The following is an 18,413-nucleotide window of genomic DNA, read 5'->3' as shown; positions in this document are numbered from 1 at the left end:
CAACTGTTGTTATTGTTATAAACAGCCTCCTGGTGCTTCGGAGCTCATTAACTGTTTAATAATTGTAAACAAAGCCGCCAAAGATTGAGAAAAGATGTACAGGTTCGTAAGTAGTTGCGTAACTGCTTCGTGAATCTGGCCTTAATAAAACTGCTGAGAACTTGCATCTTAGAGGAAAAACAGTGCATTTGTGTGTGTGTGCATTTATCATAGCATTTATCAACACAAGTTGGGGCTTCAGGGTGGCGAGAAGCCATGTTTACGTTGGGGGTAGTGAGGACGTCGGCATGAATGAGAGGAGAGTGCACAGAATTGATTGATTGATGAAGGTTAAGTCACCCAAGAGGTGGCACGGGCATGAATAGCCCGTAAAGCGCACAGAATATATGCTCTACGAATATATGAATATGTTCCGCACGGTGCAGTAGTGTTGGTAAGAAATTATTGTAATGTATTATAATATATCGCCAGCCATTGACGGGTCCTAGTGCGTAGTGGGGTAATGTATTCCCCTCTGGCGTAATGACCCGCTTATTGGCTAGATAATTATCAAGTGTGTGTGTGTGTGTGTGTGTGCGTGTGTGTGTGTGTGTGTGTGTGTGTGTGTGTGTGTGTGTGTGTGTGTGTGTGTGTGTGTGTGAAGGGCAACAGGTGTATAGAGGTCCTCGGGGAAGGGGTAGACGCCCCCGTGGAAGAGTAATGCCTCTGTTCAGTGGAAGAGTAGAGGCCCTCAGGAAAGGGTGTAGGGCGAGGAAGAGTGTGAGGGTGTAGCCAGTGAGAGGCGTGTGAGGGAGAGTGAGGTAGGCTGGAGACAATGGTCAAGTCCGCTATTAATATCGCCTTTTTCGAACCCCAGAACGATAAGATCAGGTCATACTGTGTTCTCTACTGTTGAAAGATAGTTCGTCCTCAGTCTATGATGTGGTTAACACGAGAATACGTGCACAGGTAATACACAGGCCCAGCCATCTTGGCCAGAAGGTAGAGTAGATGTGATGGAGTATTATTATTGTGGAGCGGGAGGCCCCGGGGTGAGGGTAGAGGCATTATTACCTAGAGGTGTCAGAGGTGTCAAGTACCCACTGACACCTCTCTATCCCCGCTCCTGTGCCAGGTAAGTCCACTACGGGCTCACCATAGCCCGTGCTACTTTGGAACTTTTGTTCCCAGTAGCTGAATCTAAAATAACAACCTCTCTACCCCTTGCTCGTCTCGGATTCCAGAGCACACATACTCTTGTGTATGTATCCGTACCTGGAGTTTACCTGGACAGGGTTTCGGCAGTTCGATCTATTCGAATCCGGCCTCATGAGGCCTCGACCTGTGATAACTTGGTCCAACAGGCTGTTGCTTGCAGCGGCCCGCATGTCCACTACAAGTTTCTTGGTCTGGCACTTCTAGCAGGAACTTACCTAATTGCTTCTTGAAGAAGTTCACTATTGTTCAGGCAATATTTCTTATGCTTACTGGGAGGGTGTTGAACAGCAGTGGACCTCTGATGTTGAGACAGTGTTCTCTGATTGTGCCTATGGCACCTCTGTTCCGCATTACCTTCCGTATCTTTGGGTCCAGTATGTTATTATTCTACTGTACAAATTAGGGACCTGGCTTTCCGGTATCTTCCACGGGGGATCCGTAATTCTATTATTTAATAAGATAAAGTGAGTCATAAATAACTGTCTTAGAGGAGACACTTAAGTGGGCGGATGCCCTCAGGCGAAGAACACCCACCGCAGGAAGGTCAATAACAACACGCCTCAAACATCAACAATGAGAGCGACTATGAACCAGATGATGGGAGAGGCCACAACACGAGCTGCCCAGCCAGTTACGAGGAGGCAGTGAGGACTGTTGTTATCACACACCGATAAAGCAGCGGCCACCAGACACACAACACTCAACCACACCTCCACCTGACAACGATATTCCACCAGTCGTCGTCGTCACCACACCACAACCTGTGTTGATGACTCTCTGCTTCATAAACCACTTAGATGATCTCCATCAGCGCGCGAGGGTTGGCATTAATGATGCCAGTTGCTGCGGTCAGTTGCCTACGATGCCTCGTCGTCAAGGCGGCTTTGAGAACAATCGGCAGCTAGGAAGCAGCTGACACAATGGCTACAACATTCATTGTTGAAACCAAAACAGCTTCGGGGTCGACATTCCACCGGGTTGTTGGGTGCTAGGACACGCACTCAACACCACCAAGAGGGTCAGATCATGCCGGAGTTCTCAAGTGTCTTCAACACCGCCAGAAGGACACACTTCCATACACTCTATACCAACTTGTGAATATCATACTGCACTTAATCAAGATTTAAAGCTAATATTGACTCATCCAGAATGATCCTCTTGCCTCACCTCTTTTTCTACCGAGTCAATCAAGAGGTCACCGGTTGTCCAAGGAGTCTAGCCAGTGGTTCCTGCACGATGGGGTCCCTGGCTGGGTCCCTGGCTGGGCCCCCTGGCTGGGTCCCTGGCTGGGTCCCTGGCTGGGCCCCCTGGCTGGGTCCCTGGCTGGGTCCCTGGCTGGGCCCCCTGGCTGGGTCCCTGGCTGGGTCCCTGGCTGGGTCCCTGGCTGGGCGCCCAGGGGCCCTCCTTCACCATCACCCTGCCCTACATAACAACTACAATATAATATAATTTAGAAACATTCTTATCCTATTTTAAATGAATTATTAAAAACGTGACAATAGGCTAAAATATAACCAAAATTGATGATTTTTACTTCAGATCACAACATTATTAATTCCAGTGATTTATATCTTAAGTCTTGGTATTATTTGTGTTGATCAACGCTAAACCACTTTGTTATTTGAGTAATATATTTTGTCAAGTGCCTGAAGGTGTCTACAACATCTCAGTGTAGGACGGACTTGTGAAATGTACAGGGAGAGGGACTTTCTCCCGTCTACACTCCAGTGACTTCCGTCTCAATGAGTCCCTCCCAGAGTGTGGAGCGTGCTGGCCCCCTCACTGCTTCCCCCCTCACTGCTTCCCAACCTGTCTGGGTACAAGTGACAGCATGAACAACCCAGCGGGTTTTCTTCCTATTGGAGAGTGTTGTTGGTTTGTTTCCGATATATGTTGATTAACATTTACTCAGCGTAAAGCTTTATTCTGTCATTCGTTACATCAATTTACTGAGGTGCTTAAATCGTGGTGTTATCTGTCGCTCTGTTGGTCTTGTGATAGTTGAGTCCTTCAGCAAAGTAATGTACACTGTGCTTTTATTATGAAAATAGTCTTGTGTTGTGTGTGTGTGTGTGTGTACTCACCTCACCTCACCCACCTATTTGTGCTTGCGGGGGTTGAGCTTTGGCTCTTTGGTCCCGCCTCTCAACTATCAATCAACAGGTGTACAGATTCCTGTACACCTGTGGGTGTATTGGGCTACTATCAAATCTACATTTTAAACTGTGTATGGAGTCAGCCTCCACCACATCACTGCCTAATACATTCCATTTGTCAACGACTCTGACACTAAAAATGTTCTTTCTAATATCTCTGTGGCTCATTTGGGCACTCAGTTTCCACCTGTGTCCCCTTGTGCGTGTGTCCCTTGTGTTAAATAGCCTATCTTTATCTACCCAGTCAATTACCTTGAGAATCTTGAATGTGGTGTGTGTGTGTGTGTGTGTGAGAATATTAGCGCTAATGCTACTAGACTATACAAGGCTCTGCCTCAAAAAATACATTAGATAAGTGTGCTGTACTCATCTAATTGTGCGCGTGGAGGTTGAGCTTCAGCTCTTTGCTCCGGCGTCCCATCCATCATTCGACAGGTGTAGAGGAGCCCGAGCCTATTGGGCTGTGTCATGTCAACAGTTGAAGCTAAGTATGGTGCCAGGCTCCACCTCTTAGTGCCTGCCTTTCTCTAGTACTCTGGCACTGTACAGGCTTTCTAAGGCATGTATGCGGTGACGTCTAAGTGATAAGATTAGACTGTTATTACCACAACAATAGTGAGAATACTCATAGGTGAGTATTAATGTGGCAGACGATTACATCAGTATTTACGGGCTCGCCATAGCCCGTGCTACTTGGAACTTTTTGTTCTGAGTAGGTGAATCAGCCTGGTCTCTGAGGGCTGTTGCCGTAGGTGACAGACTGTTCCTCTTGTTGACAACCTCGTGTCATATATATATTTATATATATTCATTTGAGTGAACAAACATGACGCTAAAGTCACATGTACAAGGTCCACACACCAGGCCAGAACCCACCGGTTTGTTCACCCCGTCACGTGTACACACACATGGAGCTGCACTTACTTAACTGCCTGGAGTGAACAGTTCATCAAACAAGCCTGGAGTGAACAGTTCATCAAACAAGCCTGGAGTGAACAGTTCATCAAACAAGCCTGGAGTGAACAGTTCATCAAACAAGCCATTAACACCTTTCAACCTTCAGTTGACTTGTTATCTTGCGGGTGGAGGCTCCTCCCGCCTCGACGCCTTCTTGCGATAGTTATCACCAGAAAGTGTTAAGCCGTTACAACTATATAGCCACTTGGAGGAGATAGGACGATAAGCATTTTGGGATGGAACGGAGGGAAAGGAATGGTGCCCAAACCACTTGGACGGTTGGAGATTGAACTTCGACCTGCATGAAGCGAGACCGTCGCTCTACCGTCCAAGCTGTTGAGCAATCATCTGTTGACCATGGCCCGTCGGTGGGAAGGACACGTGACACCACCGCAGGGGAGTCGAACCCATCACCGGTGTAGGGAACACGGCTCAACCTTGCGCCTTCCCTAGTAATAAAAATAATAATAATTGTAAAATGGTTAATGTTAAATCGTGTCAGTGCTATAATACCGTCATTTTAATTTTGTCATTCTTGAACGGCCCAAATATTTGTCTACATTGATACTCGTATTATGTAATTATTTGATTTGTTTATTCTCTGATGCGTTTATGATGGTGGTGGTGGAGGGCAGGTGGTGGTAGTTGTGGTGGTGGTTGGTAGTTCAGGTTGTCACGTGTGTAGGCTCTCGACCTCCTTAGCCAGGCTTGGCCCCAACAACTGGTACTCGTGACAAGACAGATCTGGTTTTGGGCGCAATATGTTGTTACTACACGATCCCTTCACGGTAAGATGACCTCACTACACGTCTCTCCCCTGACAACTGAGGGTACAGTTAATAGTCCTGGATGGCGCGGGGTATTCCTTTATACTTTTCGGGGCTATTCATGCCCGTGCCACCTCTTGGGTGGCTTAATCTTCATCAACCGGGTATTCCTGGAAGGTGTAAACAAAGAGCAGAGTTGGCGGGAAAAATGACTACTTGAATTCAAATTCAAAATTCAAATTCAAGTAATTGAATTGTAAAAAATGACTTGTAAAAGTCATTCAACCGGATTTCTACTGAAATCACAGGAAGTCTGGAGCCAGTCCAAGTTTTTACATATGACCAAGGAGGCTGCAAAGTTACCTTGTCACCTGCAACTTGTCAATAAAAAATGTCTCTCAGAATTTGTGAAAAAGCAAACATAATGTAGATCAGGGGAGTGTGAGATGTGACCCGGCCCCCTGCTTGCCTGGGGGCTGGGGCGGGCCCCCTGCTTGCCTGGGGCGGGCCCCCTGCTTGCCTGGGGGCTGGGGCGGGCCCCCTGCTTGCCTGGGGCGGGCCCCCTGCTTGCCTGGGGCGGGCCCCCTGCTTGGCTGGGGGCTGTAGAGGGGCCCCCTGCTTGCCTGGGGGCTGGGGGCGGGCCCCCTGCTTGCCTGGGGGCTGGGGCGGGCCCCCTGCTTGCCTGGGGGCTGGGGCGGGGCGGGCCCCCTGCTTGCCTGGGGGCTGTGGAGGAGCCCCCTGCTTGCCCGGGTGCTGGGGCGGGCCCCCTGCTTGTCCGGGGGCTGGGGGCGGACCCCCTGCTTGTCCGGGGGCTGGGGGCGGGCCCCCTGCTTGTCCGGGGGCTGGGGGCGGACCTCCTGCTTGTCCGGGGGCTGGGGGCGGGCCCCCTGCTTGTCCGGGGGCTGGGGGCGGGCCCCCTGCTTGTCCGGGGGCTGTGGAGGGGCCCCCTGCTTGCCTGGGGGCTGTGGAGGGGCCCCCTGCTTGCCTGGGGGCTGTGGAGGGGCCCCCCTGCTTGCCTGGGGGCTATGGAGGGGCCCCCTGCTTGCCTGGGGGCTATGGAGGGGCCCCCTGCTTGCCTGGGGGCTGTGGAGGGGCCCCCTGCTTGCCCGGGGGCTGTGGAGGGGCCCCCTGCTTGCCCGGGAGCTGTAGAGGGGGCTCCCTGCTTGCCCGGGGGCTGTGGAGGGGCCCCCTGCTTGCCCGGGAGCTGTGGAGGGGCCCCCTGCTTGCCTGGGGCGGGCCCCCTGCTTGCCTGGGGGGTGGGGCGGGCCTCCTGCTTGCACAGAGGCTGGGGCGGGCCCCCCTGCTTGCCTGGGGGGTGGGGCGGGCCCCCCTGCTTGCCTGGGGGGTGGGGCGGGCCCCCTGCTTGCACAGAGGCTGGGGGAGCCTCCCCCACAGCAAGGACGGGAGGCTGAGCTGCGGCACGTGAGGACGGTGTGTGGGGGGGGGGGGACGTGAAGGTTGTGGATGAGGCAGCATCACCAGGGGAGGATATTGGCCATGATGAATATGATGAGCACAGCATAGCCTTAATGCTGCTGTTGTTGCTATTGCTGCTGGCAGCGTCACCATGGAGGGGGGGGGAGGGCTGCCTGCCTCCTCCTGCTCTCTTCTCTCATATTTTACTGTGTACATTTTTATGAGAATGAGATTTTATCGTGGTGTAGTGGTAAGACACTCGCCTGGCGTTCCGCGAGCGCTATGTCATGGGTTCGTATCCTGGCCGGGGAGGATTTACTGGGCACAATTCCTTAACTGTAGCCTCTGTTTAATGCAACAGTAAAATGTGTACTTGGTTGTAACAACGATTCTTCGCGGCGGGGGATCGTATTCCAGGGACTTGCCCGAAACGCTACGCGTACTAGTGTCTCTACAAGAATGTAACAACTCTTGTATATATCTCAACAACAAAAAATCAATAAATAATGTGATTGTGTTTTAACCAGTTGGGTGTTCCACAGTAGTCCTGCGATAACACACTATTTCTTATGATGCATAACAGTTTTCTGTGAGAACTTTTGCATCTGAGTTTTCTTCGTGTGATCTTTCCCAAAGTTCACTTGTCTTATTTGTAATCACATCTGCATTTGTGTACAGTGCCTTAAAGCGGACTTTCTATTTCATCCTCGCTTACCTTTCCCCTTGCCGGCTGTTCCAGTGGCATAGAAAGTTGTTCCATGGTTGGGGCTACTTGAATGACTGTTGTCCTGCGAGGTAGCTAACAGGGGCTTGAAGGATACTTGGGGTGGGGGGTGGGGGTTATGGACCAAGGTAAGGTAGCCAGGGAGGGCTAGGGGGCGTGAGAGGGAGGGAGGGAGGGTTGGGGGGACGTGAGAGGGAGGGAGGGAGGGAAGGTTGGGGGATGGGATGGTGAGCATTTGATGGAGTGAGAGGGAGGGCTTGGTAACTGAAGGGTTTCAATGGCTGTCTGGGGTTGTTGAACTGTGTGTGTGTACTCACCTTTTTATTATAACATATTATTAATATAATATTATTATATAATATATATAGTGTATATATATCCACCCTGGCTGACACCTATGTACACTTCGGAGCTGATCAAGCAGGTGGGGCGGCCAACTACAGGGAAACAGCAAAATCACTCAACTACAGGCGACTGGAAGGTCAATACCTCTTTGTTCCCATAGCGTCTGAGACACATGGCCCCTGGGGCAAGAGTGCCATGGGATTTCTCAAGGAATTGGGTTCCAAGCTCATTGACGTCACCAGAGACCCAAGGGCTTCCAGTTTTTTATTTCAGCGCCTCAGTGTGGCGATCTAGAGGGGAAATGCTTGCTGCGTCCTCGGTTCCTGTCCAGAAGCGGAGGAGCTTCAAGAGATCCATAACCTTTAGGCATTTGTCTTGTATGTTTTGTAACCTTTTAATACACAATAAAGAAAAAAAAAGGGGGTGGCAGGAGAAAAGCACACAAACTATATTGGAGGGGACCTACATTCCCTCCAATGCGTTATGTGTGGTTTCCTCCGAGGCTATGGGTCCCCCTTCTTCCAGCCAGAGGTGGTACTCCCTTCTATATATATAGTGAGTGTAATTACCTCAGTATAGTTACAGGATGAGAGCTACGCTCGTGGAGTCCCGTCTTCCCAGTTAAGTGGAAGTTTGGTGGAAGTTCAATGACTCTAACCAAGACTCACTTAGTTAAGTGAGTGTTGTGGTAAAGGCTGAGGAGCGACACACAGCATAGCAACATGGAGGGGAAACAATAGGAATAATAACCAAGAGAACATATAACACTAATGGTCAATTTAGGCCACAACTTCATTGTGGCATTAGTTGGCTGCTCTAGTGTACAGGAAGGCCAGGTGTTGCACGAACTTATCCTCAAACAATGGCATAATTAGAATCCAGTAATTAATGCAACTTGACGTACTGGTAGCAAACATGTCTGGCCTCAGGTCGGGATCTTCTTGAGGTTATCTTGAGATGATTTCGGGGCTTTAGTGTCCCCGCGGCCCGGTCCTCGACCAGGCCTCCACCCCCAGGAAGCAGCCCGTGACAGTTAACTAACTCCCAGGCACCTATTTTACTGCTAGGTAACAGGGGCATAGGGTGAAAGAAACTCTGCCCATTGTTTCTCGCCGGCGCCCGGGATCGAACCAGGGACCACAGGATCACAAGTCCAGTGTGCTGTCCGCTCGGCTCCCTCGGGGAGTAGAAGAACTCCCGAAACCCTCTCCAGGTATGTTCCAGGTTGTTGTTTAAGATTCAGCTACTGGGAACTAAAATTCCCAAGTAGCACGGGCTATGGTGAGCCCGTAATGGACTTACCTGACACAGGAACGGGGCTGAAACTTGTGTTGCAGGTATGTGGCTATAGGTAAAGTCTATATAATTCACTAGAAAACTATTCTTACTCACTGGTACAAGTGATGGTGTTGATAAGAGATAACCTTGAGAACTATGTGGGCCAGGACACAAATATAGGTGTGGTAAGGAGGCCTGGTCGAGGACCGGGCCACGGGGACGCTAAGCCCCGAAATCATCTCAAGATAATCTGGGAGAGATTAAAGCCCTTGTAGGTCCTTTTTGCTACCATTGTGGAATTAACGTGAGACTTGCTAGAATGTTCTATATATCGTTTATCCGTTCTGTGACTGACAGGAGTGTTCTACATATCGCACTATATACAGACACAGAGTTAAACTCCTTTGTAACTTTGCAAAATGAAGCCGTATGAATCGTCCTTGTGGCTCCAAAGTACACGAGAATAGCAGTATGAGAGCAGAGTTAAAATTACCTATCATACGTGAGAGAATTTTGTCCATTTAGGAATTGAGTAAATCTCGAAAACACACGAGATTTCAAACCAAGCTTTCTAATATGCTGCACACACACACACACACACACACACACACACACACACACACACACACACACACACACACACACACACACACACACACACACACACACACCAGAGCCCAGTAGGCTCAGGAATCTGTACACCAGTTGATTGACAGTTGAGAGGCGGGACCAAAGAGCCAAAGCTCAACCCCCGCAAGCACAAATAGGTGAGTACACACACACACACACACACACACACACACACACACACACACACACACACACACACACACACACACACACACACACACACCAGAGCCCAGTAGGCTCAGGAATCTGTACACCAGTTGATTGACAGTTGAGAGGCGGGACCAAAGAGCCAAAGCTCAACCCCCGCAAGCACAAATAGGTGAGTACACACACACACACACACACACACACACACACACACACACACACACACACACACACACACACACACACACACACACACACACACACACGATGTTTACAGGAGAGAGAAATTTGATTACGTATTGTGATTTCATAAGGTAGCCGACTGCATCAACATATTAAGCAAGTACCCAACTCATTAATCAATCCACCAATTAATCCAGGTGATAACTGGGATCTATCAGTAGACGTAAATGCCCCCACCCCCCAAGGCTTCTTATCATGCCTGTCACCTGTGTCCTATGCATTCCTTTCCAATTTACTTTATACTGATATTTTCTGTATAATTATTTCCCATCAATGGAGGCGACAATTGTGGCGGTTGGTCAAGACTACAGGAGCCTCTTAGGGGGATGGCAGTATTGATAACATTATGTTAACTTTGTATATTGACAACATTCTCCTTAAACTTTGCTTTGACCTTTGTCTTAGCTTAGGAAGATGTCTTGAAGGTTACTTGAAGCTGACTCCTTATCCACAGGAGAGCTCTTATATATTATTTCCCAAGGCGACAACCTTCAAGACATCTATCCTGAGCTGTCTAAGACAAAGGTCAGATCAAAGTTTAAGGAGCCCGTGACTATCACTCAGTACCTGGGACAGGTGAGACATCCCATTAATTACTGTCAAGCCTCTTTAACGTACATATTAACGTCAATAAAGTGTTTCAGGAGATAATTTGCTACATAAATTGACTTATAAGTAAAATATAGCCTCAGAAACTATGCACTTGACGGTATGGGTATTATGTGCATGTACTCAAGGGTACGAGGAAAATAGAGACCCCCTCTATGTTATATCATATATATGTTATAACATATAACATATATATGTTACAGGTTATCATTGGATGTATCAGGCTCTGACAGTCATCACTGCTGTCAGTGGTAGTCAAGATATCAATGTGGACACTACATCTACATTACTTAGATGGTCCCCCGCCTCTTCCCAGTATTACCCAGGGGTCTGTGACCATCATGGTACAACTTCTATAGCTCCTCTCTGTCCGCTCCCACACCGATGTGACTAATATTCAGGGGTTCAGTAATAACGACTATCTTACCACTTATCTTACCACTTACCACAACATCAAGTTACTTTGATTACCTGTACAATTTCGAGAGTTTTTCTACTCCCGCAGCCTGCCTCCCCTGGTGATTGTTTGGTCCTTGAAGCTGTTTTTCTTCCTAGTTCGAAGGCCCACATAGCCATCACAGTCAGGTTGATCCACTAACCTTAACAAGAACAGTTCGTACAAAAACACAGATCGTCTGAGACAAACTTAAGCTACATAACCCTATACTCTTGACCCTTATCTAGACCATGACACTTAGGTGATTAAGAGCAGACTACTTGTCTTCTGTACTTCACTACTCCAAGATAGACAAGCCTCAAATAGCCAACACACTTATTTCAGGTATTTCAAAAACAAATCATTTTCTACTTGCAATAAGCCAGTGGCATGCAAGCCATGAAATGACTTCCATAGATACAATTTTCACTGAGTACCTGACACAAGAACACAGGTGTTAGAGTGGGACACAGGTGTTAGAGTGGGACACAGGTGTTGACAACACCTACAGCTCACCTAAAGCATTAACATTAACATTAACAACAAGATGTACACTGGACCAATTCTTCAGAGGCAACATTTAGCGTGACTGCCTCATTCAATAAACTTATTTCAATTTGCCTCATGGACAGATAACTAAGGTCTTGACTTGTGTTGACATGATGTAAGAGATAAGGGTGAGTACCCCCCATAAAGCAACTCTCCACTCCAACCGTCAGCTGTAACATCATCATGTATTTGGATATATTGATCCTAAAACTGACGCATAGGATAATAGCCCATCCCGGGAGATATATTGCCAGATACCCCATGACAATATCCCCAGTGACGTGGGGAAGGCGTCATACATGACGTTAATCATATTAAAAAAAATCGAAATTCAAAAATTCAAAAATTCAAATTTGAATTTTGTAAAAACGAATTACTAATAACTCATTAAATAATGAGTTGCTAATGTGGAGAAAGGAACTATTATTCGCATTACAAAACACGAATTCACAATGATTTGCATAACTTCTCTGGCAAGACGGGCCAGAATGGTCCTTAACAGAGACCTTTGGTTCTTTGGTATTAAGTACATGACTTGAGGGAAGACAATGCTACTGCTGACTTGCTGCCTGTATGGCTGATAACCCAGGAGTTATTGCCATGATTTCCGAACAGAAGGTTGCACTTGACAAAATCAAATAGTACAATATAACTGCGTGAATTACTTAAACTTTGAGTAAAAGTTTAAGTAAATGAACAGTTGAACATGTAAGTGTCCAAGAACAGGACAAGAATATGTTTCTGCAAGTAACACTGCATTTACACTATTAATCTGGGGGGATATTCCCCCCCCCCAAGCTGGTGAACTGCACATTTACACCATTAATCTGGGGACACCCCCCCCCCCCCAAGCTGGTGAACTGCACATTTGCACCATTAATCTGGGGACACTCCCCCCCCCCCAAGCTGGTGAACTACATGTTTACACTATTAATCTGGGGACACCCCCCCCCCAAGCTGGTGAACTACATGTTTACACTATTAATCTGGGGACCCCCCCCCCCAAGCTGGTGAACTACATGTTTACACTATTAATCTGGGGACACCCCCCCCCCTCCCCAAGCTGGTGAACTACATGTTTACACTATTAATCTGGGGACCCCCCCCCCCCAAGCTGGTGAACTACACATTTACACCATTAATCTGGGGAACTTTCCCCCCCCAAGCTGGTGAACTACACATTTACACCATTAATCTGGGGACACCCCCCCCCCCCAAGCTGGCGAACTACACATTTACACCATTAATCTGGGGACACCCCCCCCCCAAGCTGGTGAACTACACATTTACACCAATAATCTGGGGACACCCCCCCCCCCTAAGCTGGCGAACTACACATTTACATCATTAATCTGGGGGACACCCCCCCCCCCCCAAGCTGGCGAACTACACATTTACACCATTAATCTGGAGGACACCCTCCCCCAAGCTGGCGAACTACACATTTACACCATTAATCTGGGGACACCCCCCCCCCCCAAGCTGGCGAACTACACATTTACACCATTAATCTGGGGACACCCTCCTCCCAAGCTGGTGAACTTAGCCTGACATTATTCAACATCCTTAAGGGGGAGTCAGAGGATTATAGATAAAAGTTGTTCAATGTCAACCAATATTAATTTTCTAGTTGTATATGAAAAGTGCTTAAATTGTCCCAAGTTTCAGTACTGCAGCGTAAATAGAAAGGAATTTTTTTTTTTTTTTCAACGTTTTTTACACATTTTCAAGTCCACACTTCAGAGCACACGTTTCAGATATAATTATTCTGTGACACTTTTCTGACACATTAGCATATAATAAAGGATTTGGGGCTTTAGAATTTCCAAAACATCTTTAGTTTTCCTAATACAAATGTTCAAAGTTCCCCAAAATTTTTTTGCAAATATGGCATGTTTATTGCTATTATAAAATCAATAAATGAACTTAGAGTAAAATGAAAGCCCCCCAATGTAGAGACATGCCCTCCACATATACTGTGTAAGTTTCATGTAAATTGAATAAAAAAGGAATCAGTTTTGTAAATGTTTGTGTCAATTGAAAAAAAAACAGAAATGAATAAAGTCTAAGGTTCTAAAATCTGTGGCTGAGTTTGACATCAACCAATTTTCTCCAAAATTGGTATCCTTACAGATAGGCTTACGTACAGTCAGGTGTGTAAGTTTGATGCAAATCGCCCGAAAAAAAAAGAAAAAAAAAAAAATATTGAAAATTTAAATTTTCTTAAAAAATTTTCCAATTAAACTAATTATAATATTTGTTTAATATATGCTATTGTGATAGCAAAGAGTCGTAGCTATGATTTCAGTTGACACTTTTGATTGATAATCGATTTTGACCATTTTTGCATAATTTTCACAACTACTGCAGTACTTCAATATTTTTTTTCTCCCTTCCTATTTATGCTACGATGCTGAAACTTGGACCAGATGAAACACTTTTCATATAGAACTTGTCAAAAAAGTTTGATTGAAATCGAACGAGTTTTCATTTTTGCATTTTTGGACCCAGATGCCAACCAGACGCCCCCTTAAGCACGCTACGTCAACATCTAATTCAAAGTTCACAGAGAATAACATGACAACGAAATAAATAACCCTGATGAACTCACACACTGGAGACCGGAAGCTTGTGTAATGCTAACTTGTCAACACAATCTCTGAAAGCACTTTGGGGTTGTAATATATTCCAGTAAACTTCCTTCTATATCCCCACAGAGATTTTAGACACATTTTGTTTTATAAATATTACATTTCAGATAATATAATAATAATCAATAATTCACTGTGTCGAGGGACAGGAAGCCAGAGTGTATTCGTATACATTATGCTTTTATGAACTTTAATATCTTGAGGTTATCTTGAGATGATTTTGGGGCTTAGCGTCCCCGCGGCCCGGTCCTCGACCAGGCCTCCTATTTGTTACACAACCCCAGGAAGAAGCAGCCTGTAGCAACTGTAACTCCCAGGTACCTATTTACTGCTAGGTGAAGAGGGGCATCAGGGTGGAAGAAACTCTGCCCATTTGTTTCCGCCTCCATCGGGGATCAAACCCGGAACCTTAGGATTATGAACCCTGAGCGCTGTCCACTCAGCCGTCAGACCCCCATATGCTAATGTTTCTTAAATATGTAACTTACGTTTACGTATTTGGTTGATTAGACACAAAAGGTTTAGTGTTTTTTTTATATTTAGTATAGTCATGGTTACAGCAGTTGGTTTGTTGGCAATGTAGTGAAATGTTGTAGTTGAGATGAAGCCTGGAGCAGGGCAGAGAGCTGAGGGAGGCCAGGGGTGGAGAGCTTGGATGCTGTGTGAGTGTATAGAACGTGGCGCTCTGAATGTGGGCGGAGTCGAAGAGCTCGAGTGCGGGACGAGAGCTTGGAAGCTCGATGCGGCCGGAGTCTGGCTGTCTGCTCTGTGTCGAGACTGAGGCGTCTTGTGAGGGTAGAACTAGACACGTCGAGTGTTACATTGTTGAAGCTGTGTGGTATATCTCTCAAGCGTTTGTACTGAACCACTCTTGGAGTTAGACTGGTGATGATTGATTGATGAAGATTAAGCCACCCAAGAGGTGGTATGGGCATGAGTAGCCCGTAAGTGGTAGATGTTTAGAGTGAATGCGATTTTTAGTCGTGGATGATGATTCACTGTCGACTGGTCATATTACTAGTCTCCACCTCACCTAACTATCCTCTAGCAGGTTGGGAAGAAGTACTAACTGTAATTAATTGTACACTTGGGAATTAGGAATACGATAACTTAAGAGATAGGTTACATAGGATTAACAAACCCATCTCATTATCTGCACATAAGCTAATGAGAGTATGGAACAAGTGTATTACACATGCTACACATGTACCAGTGTGTGGTGATAAGAGAGATTTAGGAGCACAGTTACTGAAGGGTTTAAGAGTGACTTGAGCAGTGTAGAGAGAGACTAACATTGATGTGGTTTCCGCAGGGGGCGAGGCAGCAGCCAACACCACGCCGGGCAAGTCTGCAGGCATCATGTCTCGCAGTTGCCCCACCAGGACCGCTGCCATAATTAAGGTAACTAATAACTATAGTTGCCTATGCTGACAATACTAATAACCATAGTTGCTGGAGCACTTGAAAGAGGAGTGTGTGTGTGTGTGTTATGGAGTAGTAGCAGCACGAGACAGCTTCCTGTCATATATTCTCACACATTATGACTTAATCACTCTATTTTCTCTGAAGTCATTGCTTGATGGCAGTATACTGCTTGGCCATAGTGGTGAAGCAGCAATTCCCAGTAGTGGAATACCTGTCATTGATTGTGCCTTCATTGCTTGGTTTCTGGATGACAATAATGTTCAGAGAATGCTACTGTCAATTGACTTACCTGAGGGCCAATAACACAATAGTGGCCTCGAACGAGGACAGGAACCCAGCAGCTTGTCAAAGATCCCCCCATTTGTCTTTAATCCTTCTTGACCATGTCACCTCTATTAAAGACTGCCGTTGCACCTGCAGTAATGTCTTCTATGGCATTATGGTCATGTGTCCTTTCTGTAGTCCTGCTATTCTGAGAACTGGAGTTATTAATAGAGGTGTTCATCTGGATGCTATCCCTCGTAACCTTCTCCATACCCCCAAGAAACGTGGCTAATGGGACTGCTTACATTCAACCATTTATCGAGATCTACATATAATTTACTTAGAATCATTTTTCTAGTAAAACTATCCTCCAAAGTAAAGCTTTTGTTACCAGCGAAAGTATTTAGAGTATCTACTGGAACTCCTTCTAGTCGCTGACTGTCTACTTTCCAGATAAACAGCAGTTAAGGTCGGGTTTTGGATGTCGATGCTCTTAACAATCTCAGCTAGAGGCCTGTCTGATATCCAGGAACTGACGATCCTGACAAAGAGGTTCCTCTCAACCTGGTAATGTCGTGGTGGGAGTAGCAGTTAAGAGGCAAACCTCTTGCAGTGCATTCTTACTTTCAAGGGTAGTTTCTGAAGTGCCTCTACACTGGACAAGTTGAATCGAGCACCATATTGCCATTTTCTAGAATGTCGACAGGTGTCATTGGACCCCGACAGGCATCAGATGCCTCTGGATATACTTACTGATGGGTCTTCCGGAAACGAACTTTCACCGTGTAGATCAAATTGGTATCTATATGCAAGTACCATACGGCGAGTGCAAGGAACTCAAAGGTTCAACAGCTACTGCCTCAACGGCTCGAACAGGGATGGGAGAAACTCTGTATGTCTGTGATGCTGATTTGCACGGCGTGATGCCCACGTTGCTTTGGTCATATGGCCTTATATCCTCATCCACCTGACTCTGGACCAATGCTGTTTCATTGATGTGAACTGCTTGATTCTGGGGAAAATGTGCGGACATCTTTTGTAGCACCTGATTTTGCTGTGGACGTCGTTGGTAGCACCTGTAATTCCTAGTCGTCGTTTGTAGCACCTGCAATTACTGTAAACGTCGTTTTCAGTAACTGTAATTACTGCAGACGTCGTTTGTGGCACCTGTAATTACTGCGGACGTGAAAGTAGCTGCCACAGAACTCTGATGTAGTTGCTATGATCTAAATAGTTAAATTTGGATCGATTTCTACGATGAGTGTCTCGAGAGGAAAACATACCTTAACACACCTTACATTGCATCTGCCCTGTTTATTAATAAATGATATTATTAGCACTAAAGTCAAAATAATTCCAACAGAGAGGTGTCAGACGCACCTTCAGCAAAGAAACGCTGTTCAAAAGACTACCAATCACATCATGGCTTCCCAAGTACAATCTGGAATGTTTTGAGGGCGATCTGATGGCTGGCTTCACTGTCGGCCTGACCGTCATACCTCAGGGCATAGCCTATGCTGTCGTGGCTGGCCTACCACCCAACGTAAGTTACTCTGTATCCAGCCATAAGTGTTCACCTTTGTGGGCAACAGTATTTTCTGATGCCCAAGATAAAATATACAGTAACCTTAGGCTAGTACATTCTGCAAAATTAATATGAACATAACTGGTAAATGTAACTCATATGTTAAGAGAAAAACTAATTACTACCTAATAAACTCCATGTAACTTCCTTACCTCCTAAATGTGAACCTATGTTTTGCTATTTTCAAACAATATTGATTATTGACCAACTTGTTTAACTGCCAATATCTGCCATGTATAAACTTGAAGAAAATTGTAATCTTCTGTTTATTTAGTTAAAATTCCTTCTGCTGTTCTGTTGCATTTTATGTTGTTCCATCCATCATGTAATTATCATTCTGGTTTTATTTTTTTTTCACTTCAATTTATGCTTTTAATCTCAATTAGTATCAAGTTTTAGTCTAAGTTTTTTTCCACAACTTGCCCAAAATGTGCACATTAGTGGCTTCAGGCATTGTATGTACTAGCTCTATCTATAAATTCTACATTATGTCTGTAACTGATTTTCAATGTACAGTATGTACCTTTACCAGAATAAACATCTTATAATATCCCCTTTTGAATCTGTGGGTTGGCCTTCAGTTTTCTCTTGGAAGGGAAGGAAGGGCTGAATTGAATGTGTGTGTTTATGGGACTATGGCCTTAGTTTCAATAGCAAGAATTTTTTTTTAATTTTTCCATTATCTGTGAATAATGGTATACATTTCTATAAGATAAAATCTGTTTTGATTATTTTAATATTTTGAAAATGTGTAGGTGGCAGGTACAGTAGTGCAAAAAATACAAGTTGGGGTCAGAATGTTACCTTGGCACACTATTCCATCTTGAATTCTGGCGACCCCAACCAGCCTATGTCCGTCCTGTACCTCAGACCCATTCCACCTGTAAATTTGGGCGAGGCTAACCCCAAGCATCTGGCTTCCAACTTTGGACAAACAGACATTATCTTATAGTATTCTAAGGAGCAGGGGTGTATACTCGGCATTGCCTGGATCTGTCTCCCATCCAGCCTCTATCTTTCTGGAGGCTTCTTCC

General features: G+C 45.9%; 1 protein-coding gene across 7 annotated transcripts in view; it reads left to right on the top strand.

Annotated features, from left to right (window-relative positions):
- Nucleotides 1-18,413, top strand: part of LOC123745607 (sodium-independent sulfate anion transporter) — a 47,310-nt gene that overhangs the window by 8,973 nt on the left and 19,924 nt on the right. For all 7 annotated transcript variants that reach the window (XR_006771355.2, XM_045726318.2, XM_069312110.1 and 4 more), the window contains exons 2-3: nucleotides 15,418-15,506; nucleotides 17,158-17,337. Coding sequence is in view for 6 of the 7 variants with exons in the window: in XM_045726318.2 (XP_045582274.2) it covers nucleotides 15,418-15,506; nucleotides 17,158-17,337 (269 nt within the window). In the remaining variant the exon portion in view is untranslated. The remainder of the gene's footprint in view (nucleotides 1-15,417; nucleotides 15,507-17,157; nucleotides 17,338-18,413) is intronic.

Source organism: Procambarus clarkii, chromosome 71 (genome assembly GCF_040958095.1).
Source record: "Procambarus clarkii isolate CNS0578487 chromosome 71, FALCON_Pclarkii_2.0, whole genome shotgun sequence".
NCBI classification, from domain to species: domain Eukaryota; kingdom Metazoa; phylum Arthropoda; class Malacostraca; order Decapoda; family Cambaridae; genus Procambarus; species Procambarus clarkii.
This window is presented reverse-complemented; position numbering and strand designations above follow the sequence as displayed.